The sequence below is a fragment of the Fringilla coelebs genome, assembly GCF_963513975.1.
Source record: "Fringilla coelebs genome assembly, chromosome: 7".
NCBI lineage: Eukaryota > Metazoa > Chordata > Aves > Passeriformes > Fringillidae > Fringilla > Fringilla coelebs.
This window is the reverse complement of record NC_140035.1, coordinates 216029-234539: the sequence shown is the minus strand read 5'-3', so window position 1 is coordinate 234539 and position 18511 is coordinate 216029. Positions and strand designations below refer to the sequence as shown.

At 39.8% G+C, this 18511-nt stretch overlaps 1 protein-coding gene across 7 annotated transcripts; it reads right to left on the bottom strand.

Annotated features, from left to right (window-relative positions):
• Positions 1-122: 122 nt before the first annotated feature.
• Positions 123-17191, bottom strand: WDSUB1 (WD repeat, sterile alpha motif and U-box domain containing 1). 7 transcript variants are annotated; one of them, XM_084209683.1, is made up of 12 exons: positions 17091-17151; positions 16461-16511; positions 14367-14780; positions 10993-11177; positions 8121-8213; positions 7327-7420; positions 7025-7058; positions 5285-5325; positions 5094-5200; positions 3953-4132; positions 1838-1972; positions 123-564 (listed from the first exon to the last, which is right to left on the bottom strand). In XM_084209683.1, exons 3-12 carry the CDS (start codon positions 14762-14764, stop codon positions 410-412), a joined length of 1422 nt encoding a protein of 473 aa, XP_084065809.1. In that variant the 5' UTR covers positions 14765-14780; positions 16461-16511; positions 17091-17151; the 3' UTR covers positions 123-409. The 7 variants fall into 7 exon arrangements, with proteins under 7 accessions (XP_084065809.1, XP_084065808.1, XP_084065810.1 ...); XM_084209682.1 differs by lacking the exon at positions 17091-17151 and adding an exon at positions 16906-16961; XM_084209684.1 differs by lacking the exon at positions 17091-17151 and adding an exon at positions 16796-16868.
• Between the last annotated feature and the right edge of the window lie 1320 nt (positions 17192-18511).

Here is an 18511-nt window from a genome sequence, read left to right as displayed (position 1 = left end):
GAGAAACTCTTTCCCAGCTTTTCCAACTACATGTCCAGTAACGGGGAACGTTTTGGTTTGTTAGACTAGAAGAAGAAATTCAGATTCTGTACTTTGCTATTTCTTACCTTCTGAAAGACTGACTTGGCAAAATGAAGACTCAAAACTCCTAAACATAGTAAAAATTGTAAGAAAATTTTATTTGAAAAACTGAGTTTGAGTACTTGATTCTTAAATAGAAATACCACAAAGTAGAACTACCAGGAACTTAAAATTGTTCTGGGAGTTTCCACCAGTGAAGGTTCAACCAGCCACAGAGAGAAGAGAAACACAAGTTTTTCTTTCCATTTGTTTCTGATACAATTAATTCCTCCAGCTGCGTAAAATTTCAATTAATTTTAACAAACAACTTCAAAATTAAGTGATTTAACTATTTCTGCTGAGTCTCTAGCCAGCGACTAATGGCCATTTTTAGTGTTCTGTTTGGTGTGAGCATAAGAGAGTGGAGAGGAAGATTCGTCATGGGACTAGATCGTCTATTGCTGATCCAGTTTTCCATTGCTTCCCTTTCATAGGAATAGCCATCTGCAAAGAAACCATCAACAAAAGCTCATATTATAGAGGCTTGGGCACTGTGGCACCGTGCAGATGTTAGCTGTTTAAATGTAAAAGGGAAGTAAGGAAATACATCCAAACAGGAAAAATGAGCTCTAGAATAAGTACACTGTATCTTTCCTGTGGATATAAATAGTTCTGGCTAGTTTCATGTATCTATCTCTGCCTGCAAAGCACCAAAATATATTATGCACAAGTTAAATAAGACTTTCTTTTCAGTTTAAATGATCCATAATGTGAAGTAAAAGCTCATTACCATCAATTGCCTAACACAGCTAAAGCGTTCTGCTTTGCTGAACAGGGGGCTTGTCCACCTGGCTGACCCAGCCCTGAGCTGTGCCTGTGCAGAGCCCTCACCACCTGCCCAGGTTCAGGACTTCAGCTCCTACAGTTGGTAGCTGAACCAGCTGATCCTTAAAGAACAAAAATTAGGCCCCAGCTAAGTGTCAGTCACCCAGGAATATCTGTGGTGGAATACAAGCCCGGGGCCTATGCCCCTCCTCTTGTCTCCTTACTTCTTCTTGAATAAAGCAACTATCACTCGAGCAGTTAGCAAATGTCTTCATATTTTGGCCATTTTAATTCTCAGAAGTCTGCCCTAATACCTCAGAACTAGATGAAGTTAGTTACTATTTACAGAGCAACGAAAAAAAAAATATACTGATCTTCTGATGTTTGTATGCTCATCCTTCCCTCTCCCCCAAGAACAGAACTACAAAACAATAGTTCTTCATAAAATGTTTTAACTACGTAACATCTTATGCTGCTGACATATCACAGTTCCAATGGCTGCTACATTTAAAGGAGTCTCATTCTAAGTGCCCTATAAATGGTGAGCTAAGCATAGAAATGAGCCTGGAGTTTTTTGTTTGTTGTTTTTTTTTGAGGGGGGGGAAGGGGGGCTGGTTTGATTTGTTTGTTTCCTTTTTGCCCCACTGAATGCACAATTCCGTTTTGCATCTACTGAGTCAACACTGTAATTAGTCTTGTAATTATATTTACAAAGGCACATAAAGGAAGGCACATTAAGAAAAGGGAGAAGTTGCTTGATACAGTATTTTTCTCCATGTCAGAGCTATAATTGAGCAAATTAAATGTTTATCACAATTCTGGTTTGTTGCAATAGCTATTTAGAATTGTTTATCTTTCTATGTCTACTGTTAAAATAGGTGTGGGAACACAAAAATGGGCCTATCTTTACCCTCAAGTAATTAGTTTTAATCCATGTCATGTAAAGACATACCTGTGGCAATGACAGGATCTTTCATAAGCTCTCTTGTTATAGGACATAGGAACTCATCAGGAACAGAAACAGAGATCTTTGTCATCCTCAGTTCTTCAATTTTCTGGAGAACTTTACTGCGTAGGCCTAGAGACTCTGAAAAATTATTTGTACGTGAAGTGGACAGCACAGACAGGTAAGGCAAAGAGGTCAGGTGTTGGAATAGTCAGCACCTATGTTACAGGAGACAGCTCCATCTCACCTCCCCCTAAACCAGAAGCCTTCAGCCAGGCCTGGCTCCCACTCTAGTCAGCTCTGCCACAGGTTCTCCTGCTGTGCAACAGGAACTTCGGGTGGGATTGAGAACAGTCAGTAAAACCAGTGCAAGTGCAGCAGAGCCACGGCAGAGCAGTGGCCTGGTGGCCATGCAATGACCTACACAGTGCAAGTGCAGAGCTGCCCTGCAGCCACACCCTGCCATGGGACACTGCAGGGCTGCCCTTGGCACGGGACAAAGCAGTGCCAGAGGGAAGGTTCAGCTGTGCACTGGTGCTGCCAGCACCTCCAACAGACAGGATTTCCCTTCACCTTCACACTGGCATTCAGCGTGCCTAGTCATACCCACCTGTGACACACCACACCTGCTGTACAGCAGCGCTGTCTGGGGCTTACAAAAGCACAACTGAAAGGTGCCTGAGCCTGTGGTTTGTAAAGAACGCTGATGCCCTCCAAACTGCAAAGACTGTGAAAAACTTCCAGAGGTCTTTAGCAAGATCTTATATCACAGTCTCAGAGGAAAGACAACAGGTTATCAAGGAGAGAAAGGACATGCTCATTCAAGCATTTGTATGGTGGTAGACACCTAAAATTTAGTTAAACAGGAATTTGAGTAACACAGAAAATGTTGTTCATTTTAAGCAAATAGTATTTTCCTACTTTGTAAATGCTTGAGCTATGGCAGATAAAGAGCAATTTTTCAAGTCAGATATATGAGGCCATAATTTTTATACCTTTCTATACCTTCTCCCCACAGAGAACTCTCTTTGTAGCGTCACACTACATTCACAGAACTTTCTAGTCAGCATTATCTGATTAGCCTCAGCTGGCAATCACTGCAACAAACTTTTATGCTACTTCAATGCTAAGGAAAATGTTTGCATAAACTGAGGAAGCCAAGTGTCTTTCATGGATGACAATTCTTGACAGATGCCCGGCATTTCTGTTATTTCTAGATTTCAATAAAGCCAGTTGTTATACAGAAATAATATGATCCAATATATTCCACACACACACAAAGGAAGCGAGCAGTCTTCCTACAACAAAAAATATCCAACTGTACTTTTTAATAGGTTTCTTACCTCATTCAGGCTTTTGTCATACTTGACCTCACTTTAACAAATGTATTAGCATCTAATTTACACCTAAATCTGGCCATCAAAATTAATAGAGAACTTGTATTTCGAAAGTTCCAGTGCAGTTCACTATCTTTAAACGTCTTATTTCAAAATGAACACTGTGGAATCATTACTAATATGATGCTTTCTTTTGATTCCTTCTAAAATGTAATCACAGTTTTGCAATAAAGCAATAGGACAGTGTATGAACCTGATGCATTAGAAATTGTCTGAGCCAGGCAAGCTTTGCTTGGTCCTTACCAAAAGTCATCATCAAATTCACACAGGAATTTCACTGTTCGATTCAAGGTTGGTGACCACCTGCAATTCTAAACACTGCACTTCTCCAGACTGATAGGAAAAACTATAGACCACCCTATTTACCAAAGTGAGAAACATGAATTATAGAGAAAAGCTGAAATTCCTTTTCCACAGCTTAATAATACAAGATCGAACAAGGAAAATAGAAACAAAATCAGGTAAGACCGTTTAACAGTATCATTAATAGAAGTGCACTGTATGTCTCCAGGTATGAGCAAACACACACACACCCCCCAAAAAAAAAAAAAAAGGAATACTGTGGACAATGTAAATTAAGGGGGTGTTTAAGAGCCTTGGAAATGAAATTAAAAAGGCATTTCAGGGGGAAAAAAATCATTGCATGGAACTCCTAACCTGCTTTCATTCCAACATTTCAAAGTACTCTAGAGATTAAAAACTATTTGGATTTCAATACTCTTACCAATTTTTAATTCATTAGCAAGACTTTCCTTAGTAAGATTCAGTAGTTCCTTGCCATCAATATTATTCATTTTGAAAAGCCCAACGAAGTCTGCTAAATCCTGTGAACAGAGCCAGGCTGAAACATCATCCTCTGACCAGTCCTCAATAGCCACCTTTGATTCATTTTCAACAATACCTCCTTTGAAAATGAAAAAGAGTTAAAAAACAAAACAAAACAAAAAACTCAAATTAAAAACAAAAAACTCAAATTAAAAACAAACGACACCATCCTCACTCCCCCACAGAAAAACCTCACCACAACCCCCCAAAAGTAAACAACAATGAAATTCTCAGTTCAAAGAAACAATGTCATGAAGAGATCCTGTTTTTAAGAGTTCTCAGTACTATACATTCTTCAGCTAAGAAAATAAATGCTTCTTAGAGATTCCTTTGTGAGGGAGGGCAGTAATTTGGGTTTACCTTTTACCTATCGATTTTCAAAGTTTAGAGGAATTTAATCTCTTAGACGCCTACACTTCTGTCAAATTTTAATTGAACAAACAACCAGAAAAGTGCTAGCAGACACTGGAATCACCTTGCACATCCTTAGAAGGCACACCAAAATCCAAACTTACTACTGTGCTTTGAAAAAAAGACAAAATGTACCTTTGTTCCACAAACTTTAAGTGCTGGTGTAATTTGTACCATTAGTTAACCTATATTAATGGCACTATTGTCATTTGTACAATTAGTTTTTCACCTACAGCAACTGCTAAGGTGCATTTCTAATTGACAATTACACTTGCAATTAGCATATTTTCAACTCATCACAAATTACAGGTGTCCAAGAAGTGTTTCAACACTGGCAATAACATTCATCTCTTAAATGCTGTCCAAAGAATAAGCAATTGCAAATATAAGAAAAACAGATAGACCAAATTAATAAAATTAAGATACATCTAGTATTTTTTTCTTTACAAAATAACAAAAAGAGAATACCTCTTCTGGGCATTAATCAGGTTAATTAGAAGATATATAAAAAGCATGCACACAATCCTGATGTTACACATTAAGTGCAGGTAAGAATGAGGGATTTTTGCATCTTCAGAAGGTGTTTTGAATTTAAAAGAACAGATTTCAAATACTTCTCACACACTGACCTGCACAGGGTTGCTTAAGGTCAAGCTGCCATATGTGCACAGTTTTATCCATTGAGCCTGTGGCAAGTAAGGGACTACGTGGTGCAAAAGCACAAGTTGTAACATATCTACAAATAAAAAAAAGGTCTGAAAATTCATTAGAAAAGGATTTATTTTATTTATGAAACAGAATCATCATGCTGGTTTCTTACCTTGTATGCTGAGACAAAGTATGAAGGGTATTGCCAGTACTCTGTAAAAGAGTTTTTGTGATTTTAAATCTTAAAGAATAAAATAAGTGTTTCTTCACTTGTTTGCTTCCTTTCAAAACAGGGAATATTGCTTCTTGAAAGGTGACAGAAGGTACCTTCAAAGAAGTTACACAACCTTGACAAAGCTGATCAGCAACAGAGTCAGAATCACAACTTGAATTTCCTGCTTTAAGCCCCTATTCAATTCCCTGGAGCACTGTTCCCCTGCACAATCAGCCAGCATGGAACATACAGGGAGAAGAGTGCTGGAAACACTGACTGCATTAAATCTATACAGGCTGGTTGGTAGTGTAGGTAAAGACATTTCTTCTACAAATCTTGTATTAGAAATGACCAAAAGGGTCAACCCACAAGCCTTCAATTGGACCAATAATTAACCACACCAATTTGGCCTATTCTCTATTTGACCACTAAACACTAACTAAAAAACAAAATTCCTGAATTTTGGCAGTTTTAACTTATTATGGAAAGATGTTCCCTCCTATGAAAAATAGCATTTCCTGGACAGGTACAGACAGGTTGGAAAGATCATAAGCAAAATTATTCTGAATCACTAGTTGATCAGTCAGCACGCCAATATTTTGAACTATCTAACATGATTAAAGTTCCCTAATATAGGTTGAAATCTCTCTCCCTCCCACAAAGGTTTATTGTCTCTACTTTTCCCCACAGAATCACAGCACGGTTGGGGACCTCTGGAGATCATATAGTCCAACCACCCCACAAAATTAGCATCACCTAGAGCAGGTGTCAAGGCAGGTTTTGAGTATATCCAAAGGAGAATTTCAGAACTAGAACAATTATTGTCCCATTTGATAAAAACCTAAGGCCACAAAAGCTGATGAACAGTATTAAGAAATATTTAGGCCATGGTTTCCTTCATCTTCCAATTTTCTGAGGCTCCTGAACTCTAGAGGACATCTTACCTACCTGTCTAAACTTCATACTACTAAAATAACTGGGCCAAAAACTTTGCAGGTATTGTATTAGTGATTTTGGTGAAAAACTTTAATACTAATTTAAAAATTGTATCAATACAACAAGTATGTGCAGAGCAAGCCGAAGAAGTGTAACATTTGTTCATCTTTCATTTTCAGGAAAATTATTATTTTTAATACTATGAAGTACTAAAGGTATATATACCACTTGCAGGTGAATCATAAAGGAGATAACATTATAGAAAATGCTTAAACAATAGGTTTTAAAGACATGGTACCTAATATAAAAATTTTCTTGAATTCTTTATTATACCTCTATTTGCACTTTACATATAACTAATTACAGAATTTCTATGTTCTATCCATTCCTGATTTTATGTCAAAAGTTACAGTCTTCCTTGCTTAGGAAGCTAAGCTAAAGTTAGGATAAGAAAAAAATAGTTCCGCTTCAGAATGAATCTTGTAATACTCATAAGTATGGAATTAATTGAGTAACACCCTGCTGCAGAGAAATCAACTGACAAATCCTCACAATGTAAATAGAAAGTCAGAAAGACTGATCAATTCTCAGGAGATATTTTTCTTTAGACTCCTTCCCCTCCTTTCCCCAAATGAACAGGAAGTATTTTGGCTTAGTATCATTTGTATTCTTTAGTATTCTTTCATTGATACAACACTGCAGAAGCAGTGCTTATATTTAAAGACAACCCCAACAAATGATCCTGTATTATGGTATACTTACAGTTTCATGGATTATGACGCACTTGTCCACAGACCTTAAAAAAATACATTGACATGAAAGTGATGCAGAGAAGGAAAAGGAAAGTGTTTCATTAACTTTTTCTACAACCCAAGATTTCAAACTCAACCACCTACAAGACACAGACTGATTGTAAAGACACTTCAACAGCTCTAGAGGTCACAGAACTATTCCTTAGTTATTGATAATAAATATTTATAAATCTTTAACTCTTTTGAACTTTCTGTTTTACAATATTGAAGCGTGAACAGGACAGCCTGACATTTCAAAGAGGTGCTGCTTACCCCGAGACAATCATCTGTCCGTCACACGAAAATGCACAAGCCAGAACTGGGGCAGAGTGCCCATTCAGTGTGCATTTATATTTTAACTGAACACCTAAAAATACAAAAAGCAAATTATTACATATGGCTATATTTGACAAGGTATAACATAAGCTGCTCTAAGAAGCCCAAAGCTCCACCAAAGACGTGACTCTGTGACATACTGTTTACAAAAAAGGGGATAAAAAAGATGACAGAGACAACTTCCCCTTTTAATATCTCAAACTTTACCACTTTGTAGTCTTAGCATGTCTCACAAGGTTTTAGATAATTAAATGTGTATTTGGACACACAATATTAACACTTACTTTTTTAGAAAGGAGATTACAAAAAAGTACCCACTGAAGATATTTTTGGCAATTTACTTAGTCTCTACGTTGTAGTTTTTGCAGGAGCCAACATTCTTTTCTCCAGCTCTTATTCAAGGCCCTGAAACATGAAAACAAACCTCTCCCTGGCCAGGCAGATTAAGAGGTTTCAACCTATCAACCCGCTGAAAGGCCACAGTAGAATTTTCTGTTAAATCTTTACTTTCAATATTTGTTGATAAATAGATTGCTAAATAAAATCCACATGGAGCAGCATCACAAAGTGCTGAATGATGCCTTAGCTGTTCTCCAGTGAATAATTAAAAGAAAACTTTCAACTTGTGGTTAGTATGGCTGTGAATCCAGTAGTATAAATTTGATTTTTGATTTAAATTGTCACTAAACACCTAAGATATTGGTATACTCAAAAAACATTTCTATACAAACCTAAGAAATCTGCAAACAAAATAAGCCAGAGTTTGATATAATTATCTTGTCCACAGGAAGCCATCTGGAAGTATTTGAATCCATTTTCACTATCTGATAAAATTAAAATATATAAACGGGAGTCAGAAACATTGAAAATAACAGCAGATCAGTAAATTACATCAGCATAAAAATCATTGCAGAAGTTTTAAAACAGTTTGGACGTAAGCAATAGGTATCATTATACTCTTTTCTGAATAAGTAGATTAAGACCAGAGCTGTGCTCCTGCTTTAAGTTCTCTTGGTGGGAAATGTCTGAATACTCTGATTATATCGCTAGAGTTTTTAAATCTAAATTATATGGTTATATCATTTTTTTCTACAGTTCTGCAATTCTCAAAATTAACCACATACACGTGTACAGAATTTGAGAGTATCTGACAAGGAATTTTCATACTTTTACACATTCAACTTTTCACTTTTATAAACTGACATTTCATGACTGCAGTCCAGCCAAACACCCAGTAAATACTGCATTAAGTGTGAAATACAACAATAGTTTTATAGCTTTCCCTTCTGGATTCAGTGGCTATGAACATTTCTGAATCACGTTGCACGACTGGACTGTTAGATGCAAAAGAAAGTGGTTGATGGTTCCAACCTCAGGGTAGTGGTGAATGTCTCAGAGTCCCAACGGACCAGTGGTGTCACTCAGGGTTCTGTACTGGGAACAGTGCTATTTTAATATCTTCATTAAGATATTTAATAGGCAGCAAGAAGGAAGCAAGCACAGCCTCAGAAAATGTGCAGACGACATCAAGCGGAGTGATGCGGGTGACACAAGAAGGACCAGGATCTGGGAGGACCCCGGAGGAACCTGGACAAGCTCAAACCTCAGGTGCTGGTGCGGCAGCCGGACTGGGGCGAGCCTCAGTAACAATCCAGGCTGGGGGTGAACCGGGGGAGAGCAGCCCTGCCAAGAAGGATTTGGGGGTGCTGGTGGGTGAGAGGCTGTGAACATTGCACCATTTGCCAGGTTCAGTTCCAGCTTAACCTCAGCCTTCCTCATCCCCTCTCTACACAATCGTAATTCATCTCTATACTTTTCCCAGGTTACACATCTTTGCTCCCACTGCCTGTGCACTTACTTCTTGCCTTTTAGTTTGACCAGCAGTTCTTGACTCAGGCATGCAAGTCTCTTGCCCTCCTTGCCTAGTTTCTGGCTCCTGGGGACTACTGACTCTTGCACTCAGTAGAAGACTTTCCTAAAAATCTGCCAACTCTGTTCCATTCCCTTGTCCCTGAGGAAAGTCTCCCAGGGGATCCCACTGTTAGCCTCCCTGAAGAGCTGGAAGTCTGCCTTCCTAAAGTTCAGGGCCTCTATTCCTTACCTGACCTGTATTGTTTAAGATGGTAAACTCCACCAAACTCCACCACAACTGCTCTAGATCCCATGAGCTCCTAAGCAACTGTGCCTAAATTCACTTCAAAGGCAGAAGAACTACCTGTTACAGCCTAAAGCACAAAGAACCTATCAGACACTCTGGATCAAAACTTGCTCTGAATTAAGCAGGTAAAGAGAGCCTCAATTTAAAACTATCTCTAATTGTACGAGATAAGCACTATTTGTATGCATTTCCTAATGTGTTAAATCTGCCAAAAATCCTGGAAGGTTCAACCATTGATGATTAAACAGTAACACACAAAAGGAAATATGTTGATTTTCAATAATATATAGATTAAAAAATCAAGAACTATCAGAAATCAGCAAGAACAAATCCACAGTGCAGGAAATACCTGCTTTGTTGCCTGTTTATATTGGCAGAAGGCTGTAGGTTTTAAACCAAGAGAATAATCTCAGTATGAAATTGAGTGGTGGAAATTACACTCTGATCTCTTTCAGCTGCAACATATTTTTTGCCCTTTTATTTCACGACGGAGTTTTTTTGTGTAGTATTTTCACCAAGTAAGATCCTAGACTTTTCAGAGGGCACATATTTGTTTGATTTGGTATTGTCAATCACTAATTCTCTGTTCTGAAGTGTATGTTCATATCCTTCTTCCTCAGGTTCCTCCTGCTTTCTCTTCCACTGCTTCTCTCCTGTTTTCTTCCACTCTGCATCACCTCCTTAGACAGGGTGGTACACAGACAGTAGTACTTATTGCCAGGTTTAGCACTTGAAGGATGCAAGTGGCTGCTCGATTATAACTTTTGGGGCCTTTGAAAGGGCAGCTTGTGTATTCTGAATACAACAGCCTAAATATGTCTATGAAGATCTGGAAAGCACCTAAGTATACACACAAGGTTGTAGAGTGAAGTTGCTTCATTACTTCCGAAAGCTGACAAGGAGGTTTCTTCCCAATTTCCTAACCTCCATTAGAAGCAAATGACTATGGGATCAAATGCTAAAACAGCTCCAAGATTTTTGAACATCTTAGTGGAATGCAGGAGATTTTGGGCTCATTACTCCCCCAAATTCCTCTAAATGACAAAGTCAGGTGCAGGAAAATATGCCACAGTTCAAGCATTTAGCTTATTAGGTTTACAGCTCTCTACATTGTTTTAATCCAGTCCTGCTCCTTGGAAACCAAAGTATGAAAGAGTCAAGTGGGAATGGTAATCAAACACTGCATCTCCTAACACCCTTGTCTGCCATGGGGGTAATTACGTACTCAAAGTTATCACCTTGTTTGTTGACCTAGTACATTCCTTGCCACCAACCTGACCACAACCTTTACTTAAGAATATTCAGAATATTCAAAAACATCAGCTCTTCACAAGGTCATTTGTATTTTGAGCACCAATGACAAAAATAATATGAAAACAAGACCTAGGGAGAAATAAATATCTCTTTTTTTAAATGTTCCTCCTCTGATGAGTTGAATAACTAACCAGATACTGGATGTGAAGAAATATCACAGCAGGTAACGCCAAGATCGTGTGCTTTTTCATTATACAGGCATCTCATTTTATCATCCCAAATGGTTAAATCACCACTTGATGATCCAGTGACAAAGAAGTTTCCATTGGGAGAAAATGCACAAGCCATCAAAGAACCACCTTTAACTTTCCCAGATCTGAAAAGCAAGAGTACACAGGATTTGAATTTAGAGTAGGTAAATTTCTACAAAGTGAACTCTCAAATGCAGTCTGATACTTAAAAAAGTCAAACTCTTCTAAGGTTTGCACTTTGGAACTAGCTAACAGAGGAAAGAGAAACTCAAACCAACTATGAAAAGAGAGCAAAATAAGCTCTGCAACAGGGACCAGACCGGCTCTTTCACAGCAGGAGGAAAAACATGAGATGGAGGCCCAAGTCAATAATTTTAACTGAGTGATAAAATAATTTTCTAACTAAAGACAATTTGCATGGATTTAACACTTAAAAGGCACAATGCACTGTTAAAATCCTATGGCAGGATACATCTTAAAAGTCAAAGATACATATACAACTATAACACAGATTTACATGTACACAAACAAGGGGAAAAAATACGGACAATTCTGGTTTTAGAGACAAAAGAGAACACCTACTAGCCCATATGATAAGCTGTAGCTGAGTAGAATACTTTGTGATTTATGAAGTAGGATTAATTTGGCACCACTTGTACACAAGAGAAAGCAATGTGGAAAAGAAATTATGCATTTTAATTAAGTCAGTCAAAGCACTTTGTAAAACTGATCTTCAAAGAAAATTTCTAGCAGATATGGAAGTGTGGTCAACCCTCAGGAAGGAAGTGGGGTCAACCTGACATCCTTTACATTATCTGACAACCTAAAGTTAATCGAAAGAGTCTCACTCCTTTTAGTGGACACCAGATCCAGCCAAGCATGCATAGCTTAAGTGCGAGGAGAAAATCACAGCCACGAGAAACAATCACATGACAAGAAATGTCAGAACTATTTACTCTGTCATCATACTTTGTAGAACAGCTGCTAATGCTCTTTTACTGACAGAAATTTTATTCACTGCCAGAGGTGTCAAACTTGATGTCACAGAAGACAAGTCAATTAAATTTTCCTCAGTGTCACACTAATCAGACCCATTACCTTCTAAAAAGCATTGTCTCACTTAATTCTTTTATTAAGAATACTACCAAATCCACTACAGTGCTTCCCATTTTTATATGTACAATCCTTTTTCTTCAGTGTAGCTTTTACAAATTTCCTTCTTTCGCACAAAAAGTTGCAGATTTGCTTTCAGCTGCTCTGAAAGCAAAATAGCATTGTAATAGTAAAATAAATAGCATTGTGCATGCATTTAAAATTTGCAGGCCGATACCAGTTTTGTAACTTACTACTGAACAGGAAATAGAGTCCAGTAAGAAATACGCCTAAGTCGCTTTCCTGTTGTTCACATCCACCATAGAACTTATTGAAATAGCCACCTTCCTTCACAATCTGAACTGTCAATTACAACAGCCGAGTAGATAAGGAGCAAATTTTACGTAATTTTATTATAATTACCAACAATACACTTAGTCAAGTGACAAAACAGTGTAGTTAAACGTTTTCTCATTTTCAGCATCAACACAATCAACTGTTTCAAAAGAAACAGAGGACACAGATTGACATTAGGTGGTTAACTAACTTCCTCTGACATAATTTTTAAGTACTTTGATGATTTCTATGTTATACTGATTTCAACTATTAAAAACAGGACGTGTGCATTTTCTACCTGCAATTACAAATATTAATAAAATTATTCATCAGCTGAAAATACATACATACATGCACATCCCAAAATAGATACAAAGTTAAGTTGACTACTGCTGACCTGTTAACACTCTGAAATGAACTTTTAATAGTTGAAGGGGATAGGTTCATAATGTTCAAGTTTTTTCTTATTTCTCTACAATGAAAACACCAAAGCAGAATAATTTCTGCTTGTAATACCAATATAATTTCTAAGTAGTCATTATACGTTCACCATTCAACTAGAAGAAAATTAGGATGTAGGTCTAAAACATGCAGTATTAAGAGCAAACAATTGTAAGAAATGTTGGTTTCATATTTTTGGGTTTTTCCCTCAGCAACAAGCATTCTGAATAAAAAAAAAGATCTCTTCACTAGTAATGTCTCAAAACAAATAAAACCTCAGATTTTGGAATAATGACTGAATTTCCCAATTTTTCTGAAAGATAAAATGAGGAAAAAATAGGTTATTAGTACCTCTTTACTATCAGAAACCATTACAGTGTTTCTTTATGTACTACAAAAAACATGGTGGCAAAAATCTTGGACAACTGATGGACAAATTTCCAGATTTACACAATTTCAAGTAACTATAATCAATCATTTTGAAAAACTGTACAGTTTCCCACATAAATCACTGCTGTGGAAGGCAAAGAGGGACATGCTTGACAGGGGACTACCAACATCAAACAATTCTGTCTTTCAGAAAGAGCTGCTCCCTCAATCCTGAGTGAAACATCAGTTTGCTCAAATTCTTAACTACTCTTCTAACTTTAGAGATTAATTTAGTTGCCCTAAAACCTAAATAATGTCTTGTCCAAGTACAGATTACCACAACTGGCCTAAATAATTCACTGAAAGACAGAGATGTAGAGGAGGACTCTGAAGATGGCGCTAAGGTCCATGCCTGTAACTACGCAACACCAATAAATATGCTCATCTGCTTTGTTTCAAATGTTTCTTGGAAACCTATGTGAAATGTTGACTGTCATGCTTAACTTATTTAGCACCAATACTTCTTTTGTCACTTTATGTCTTAAAATGTACAGTTTCAGGACACGTCCATAGTTTCCAAACTCTGGTTGCTGGATTACCAGCAAGCTTCTAAGACCTTCCTGAACACCGAACGCCTAGTAATTAAACATTTAATTTATACTACTATGTGTAATGCAATGTAAAGCACACAGTACAGTCAGGCTCCACTGTCTATTATGCACCACAGTTTGCTGACCCACTGTTTAGAAACCAGGTGCATACAGCGTGCAATGCATCCTGATCTCACGTTTAAATCAATGAAATTAACTTTAAAAAATATCAGGACTTAGATGTATGATAACCTTGTAAAAATTAAAGCTTCTTGAGTTCTCATTGTTTAACTTAAAAAACCAAAAAGCTACTCAGCACTTCTCCCTCTCTTATTGATAATCTGTTGGTCATCTAAACCCTATCCCTGTTTTCTTGTGATATCCATCAGAGATGTAAGTCTGCATATCTTGTATACAGTACAGCATACTGCTTGAACTATATTCACCTCAAAACCAAGTATTTGTCAAAAAATATTTGGCACTCACCGGTACAGTTTCATGGACTGCACGTTCCAAAGCACGGCGCTGCCATCCGCTGCCCCTGCCAACAGGTAGGCGGCCTGCGGAGAGAAGCGGCAGACCCTGACGGGGCTGGCCCCGGGCTGCTGGAGCACGGCCAGCCGGCGGCCGTCGCGGGTGTCCCACAGCGCCGAGGTGCCGTCCGTGGAGCACGAGGCCAGCACCAGCCCCGACGGCGAGAAGCAGCAGCAGTGCACGGCGTACGTGTGACCTTCCAAAGGCGAGTACGGGAGCTCAGCAAAGTTGCTCAAAGAATAAACGCGAATTGTTTTGTCCAAGGAACACGTAGCCAAGCACGATGATGAGAAGGCACAGCAATTGACATCATCACTATGATCTGATAAAGTGTGAATTAATGTTGCCATTTGAAAAAATAAAAATCTGAAAAAGAGTTTAACAGACTTAATTTTCCTGTTTCGTAAATGAAACATACTACCTTAGCAAGACAAATACCGAAGGAAAAAAAAAGAAAGAAAACTCATTTGCAAAGTAAAATTTTCACCTAGCATTGTTTAAGCAGAGAATCATAAAATTAAAGACTAATTTGGGTTGAAAGGGACCTTAAAGCCTATGCAGTTTCACCCCCTGCCATAGGCAGGGACACCTTCCACTATCCCAGGTTGCTCCAAGACCCATCCAGCCTGGCCTGGAATGCTTCCAGGGATGGGGCAGCCACACCTTCTCTGGGCACCCTGTGCCAGGGCTTCACTACCCTCACAGCCCAGAATTTCTTCCTAATCTCTAATCTAAACCTACTCTCAGTTTAAATCCATCCCCCCTATCACTGCATGCCCTTATAAAAAGACCCTCTCCAGCCTTTTTGTGGCTGGAGCACTTTCCAGTGAAGACCGAGACAAAAAAGTCATTGAGTACCTCAGCCTTCTCCACATCTTGGGTAACCAGGTTTCCTGTTTCCTTCCAGAGGGGGCCCACATTTCTCCTAATCTTCCTTTTATTACCAGCATACCTACTAAAGCTTTTCTTGCTGTCCCTGACATCCCTGGCTGGATTTAATTCCATCAGGACTTTAGCCTTCCCAACCCAATCCCTGACTGCCTGAAAGATCTCTCTGTAGTCCTCCCAGGGTACCTGTCCTTACTTGCATCCTCTTCCTTTTTGTTTGAATTTGTCCAAGAGCTCCCTTCTGATTACTTTCACAGAGAGTAACAGTAGCGATGGCAAAACATCAGCGCTATTAATACCACATACTTGTGCTGCCAATCCAAAGTTTGACCAGCCTGACTAAAACATTTGAGTCAAAATGTGATTATTAATTGGGTGATCAGCACTGGAACCTCTCCAGAAATTGCATTTGCTGCTACACAGAACAACAAAAGGCAATGTGAACTTCACACACATTTTCCCAGGACGTAAAACTGCTAGAACCAGTTTAAATTGTATGAAACAAGTAATTTACACTGCTGAGGTCCAGGAAATCCCCAGAGAGGTACATTCCAACCAGTTACTCCCCATGCTGCAGATCACAAACAAGTTTCCTGAGAATAAATGCACAGAGCCAAAATGAAGTGCCTACAGCTCTTATAAGCTGTTTATAATGAAAAAAACCCCCAGTAATACTATTTATATTGAGTTAACTTATATAATAGTCTGCTGTTTTAGATAAGTGCTTCATTCTGAAAAATAATTTCAGCGCTGAGGCATCTGCGAACAAAACCATATATACTCACACTTTTTTTTTACATAGAAACATAGACATACATATGTTTGTATGTCTGTGGACGTGTAAGTACGTATAAATCGATGCACACATACGCAGAGGTATGTACATATACACACAGACACAAAGGTGCATATGTAAGGGCAAAATACTTGTTTTCTTCAGACGGTGTATGGCACCGATTTAGTTAAAGACAAGATCATTGAATACTACCTACTTTAGCTTCAGGATGCTCAGTTTTACTACCACTCTCTTTAAAATGATTAAACAAATGAAGGAGTATCAATAACATAGCTGCAGAAAGAAAATAAACATATTTTCTTCAACTACGAGAAACCGAAGAGTCAGAGAAAACATAGGGAAAGATGAGCTGAAAAAGGCACCTTGATCTCACTGTCAGGAGACTTTCAGGAGCTCACTGCAGAAAAGCAAACCTAGGAACAAGAGGTTTCAGTATCAATAAATCGACTGAGGGAGCTAGGAGCAGCGGGAGCATTCGTCACCAGAGAGATGTTCAGCACCACAGCATCATCTCTGGCAATTACGTATTTTTTCTCACAATCCACAAACCAGCAGCACGGGCCCGCAGGAAGGGCTGCAGCAATTCTCGACACGGCTGGCAGTCCCTTCCCTATTGCTCTTTCCCGCAGCCGTGCCCCACCCAACCCATCGCGCCGGCAGCGCGGCCCGGACGCGCTCGGAAGGTCGGCGGAGTCACCCCGAGCTCCAGTGGCACGTGTCGGGTAAACAAGACCCTGCCCCGGCTGCGCGGGGCCCCCGGCCGGCCGCCAGGGGATCCGGCCGGCCGCGAGGGGATCCGGCCCGCACCTCCCGCGCTCCGACCGCGGCGCCTCCTGCCTCGGCCACCCCGCCACGGCCCAGGGAGCTGCGCACGCGCGGTGCCCCCCCGGCCTCCCGGCATGGTGCGCTCCGGCCCGACCCGCCCCGCTCTGGGCCGCGCCACTGCGCGCCGGCCGCGGGGGGGCAGCCAGAGCCGCGTTTCCCGCTCTCACCGCAGCCACTGGTCCCGGCCCCGAGGCAGCGCGGGCTCGGCTCATCGACCTTGAGCCCTCCGCGCCCTCAGCCGCACAACAGCCGCCGGCGCTATGGCTGCCTTGGCACGAACGCTGCGCGGGCGGTGCCAGCGCCTGTGGGATGGTGGCCGGGCCGGATGCTATCCCGGCCACTGCCGCACCCTCACGTCAGAGCACTGCCGGGCGCCAGCCGTGTCCGAGCGGGCAGCGGGGCCACGCTCTGCCGCTGAGATCGACACGGTGACCGCCTCACCCCGGCCTCCGCCCGCTACAGGCGCGGCCCTCGAGCAGAGCGAAGGGGAGATCCAACAAAGACTGCTGCCCCAGGCCTAGCAGCCGTCAGGTAACACCATCGTCCTCTCCCCCCACCTTCACATACACGCTCGCTCAGCAACTCATACATAATAAATGGTTTAGCTGGCACCTACACGTTTTGAGGAAGACAAAGTCACTTTATTGGAGTCACTGTGCCCAGGAAGCCTTCCGGGTTTAGTCTGTACCATCTCATGCTGTTTTATAGCATTTTATTTGATTGCACACTCTGTGATCCATGGCTGAAGCCTAGCCTTTCATTGTTCTGAATCTCAGGTGACAGCCACTTAAAAAGGCAGGTTTAGACCTCCTTTTAAAGATACATATTTTGATTTTCAGCTGCTTTTTCATCATCCCATTTTTCCCAAAGAGATGACAAGAGACAAAAGAGAACTCACACTCTACCATAACACTATCCATTGAGTGTCATTACAGTATTTATAAAATAGTAAGTTTGAAAGATTTAGAATAAATTCTGTAAACTAAGACTGGCACACTGTTCAGAAAGGATGAGAGCACACTGGAAAATTTTTCCTCTTAAGAAAACATACAAACATCAACAGAAGAGAAATTAGCAAAGAGGAAATGTTACCAACATTTTTTTAGTGGTTAAATCCCTGCTCTTTTCTATGTATATATGAGGGCATATGCATGACTCAAGCTTGCCATTCAAATATAATATTTCCTGTAAATTTAATTTTACTGCAAGAGTAATGAAGACACTGGATGTTAGCAAGGAAACTGATACACTGGCCATGTCAAATTAGAGGTGATGCTTGTCTCACTGTCATCACTATAGTAGTAGATGATACAAACTGAAAAAAATGCATCTTGTACTATAGACATTGTATGTAGTGTAGCTAGTGACCTGTCTGGTATTTCAGAAAACTAACAGGTCTAGTATTGCAGACAAAGCATAAACCAGCACAGAATCTGAAAAAAAAAATCATTGAAGAGCTAGATTTCTCAATTACCTAAACAATTTATAACATCCTCTTACAAGCTTACCATCATAAATTCAAAACATTGATTAATCTTCACATCTCTGGTACATGTCAGCAAACCTCTTTACTTAAGTCTTCAGGAAG

Excerpts from the sequence above, each read along its gene's own strand:
- WDSUB1 (XM_084209680.1), bottom strand. The coding sequence starts at position 14,830 with ATGTTTCATTTACGAAACAGGAAAATTAAGTCTGTTAAACTCTTTTTC. Across the intron at positions 7,059-7,326 it reads GGACAGATGATTGTCTCGGG|GTCTGTGGACAAGTGCGTCA; the intron begins GTAAGCAGCACC and ends TATTTTTTTAAG. Across the intron at positions 5,201-5,284 it reads ACTTTGTCTCAGCATACAAG|ATATGTTACAACTTGTGCTT; the intron begins GTAAGAAACCAG and ends TTTTATTTGTAG.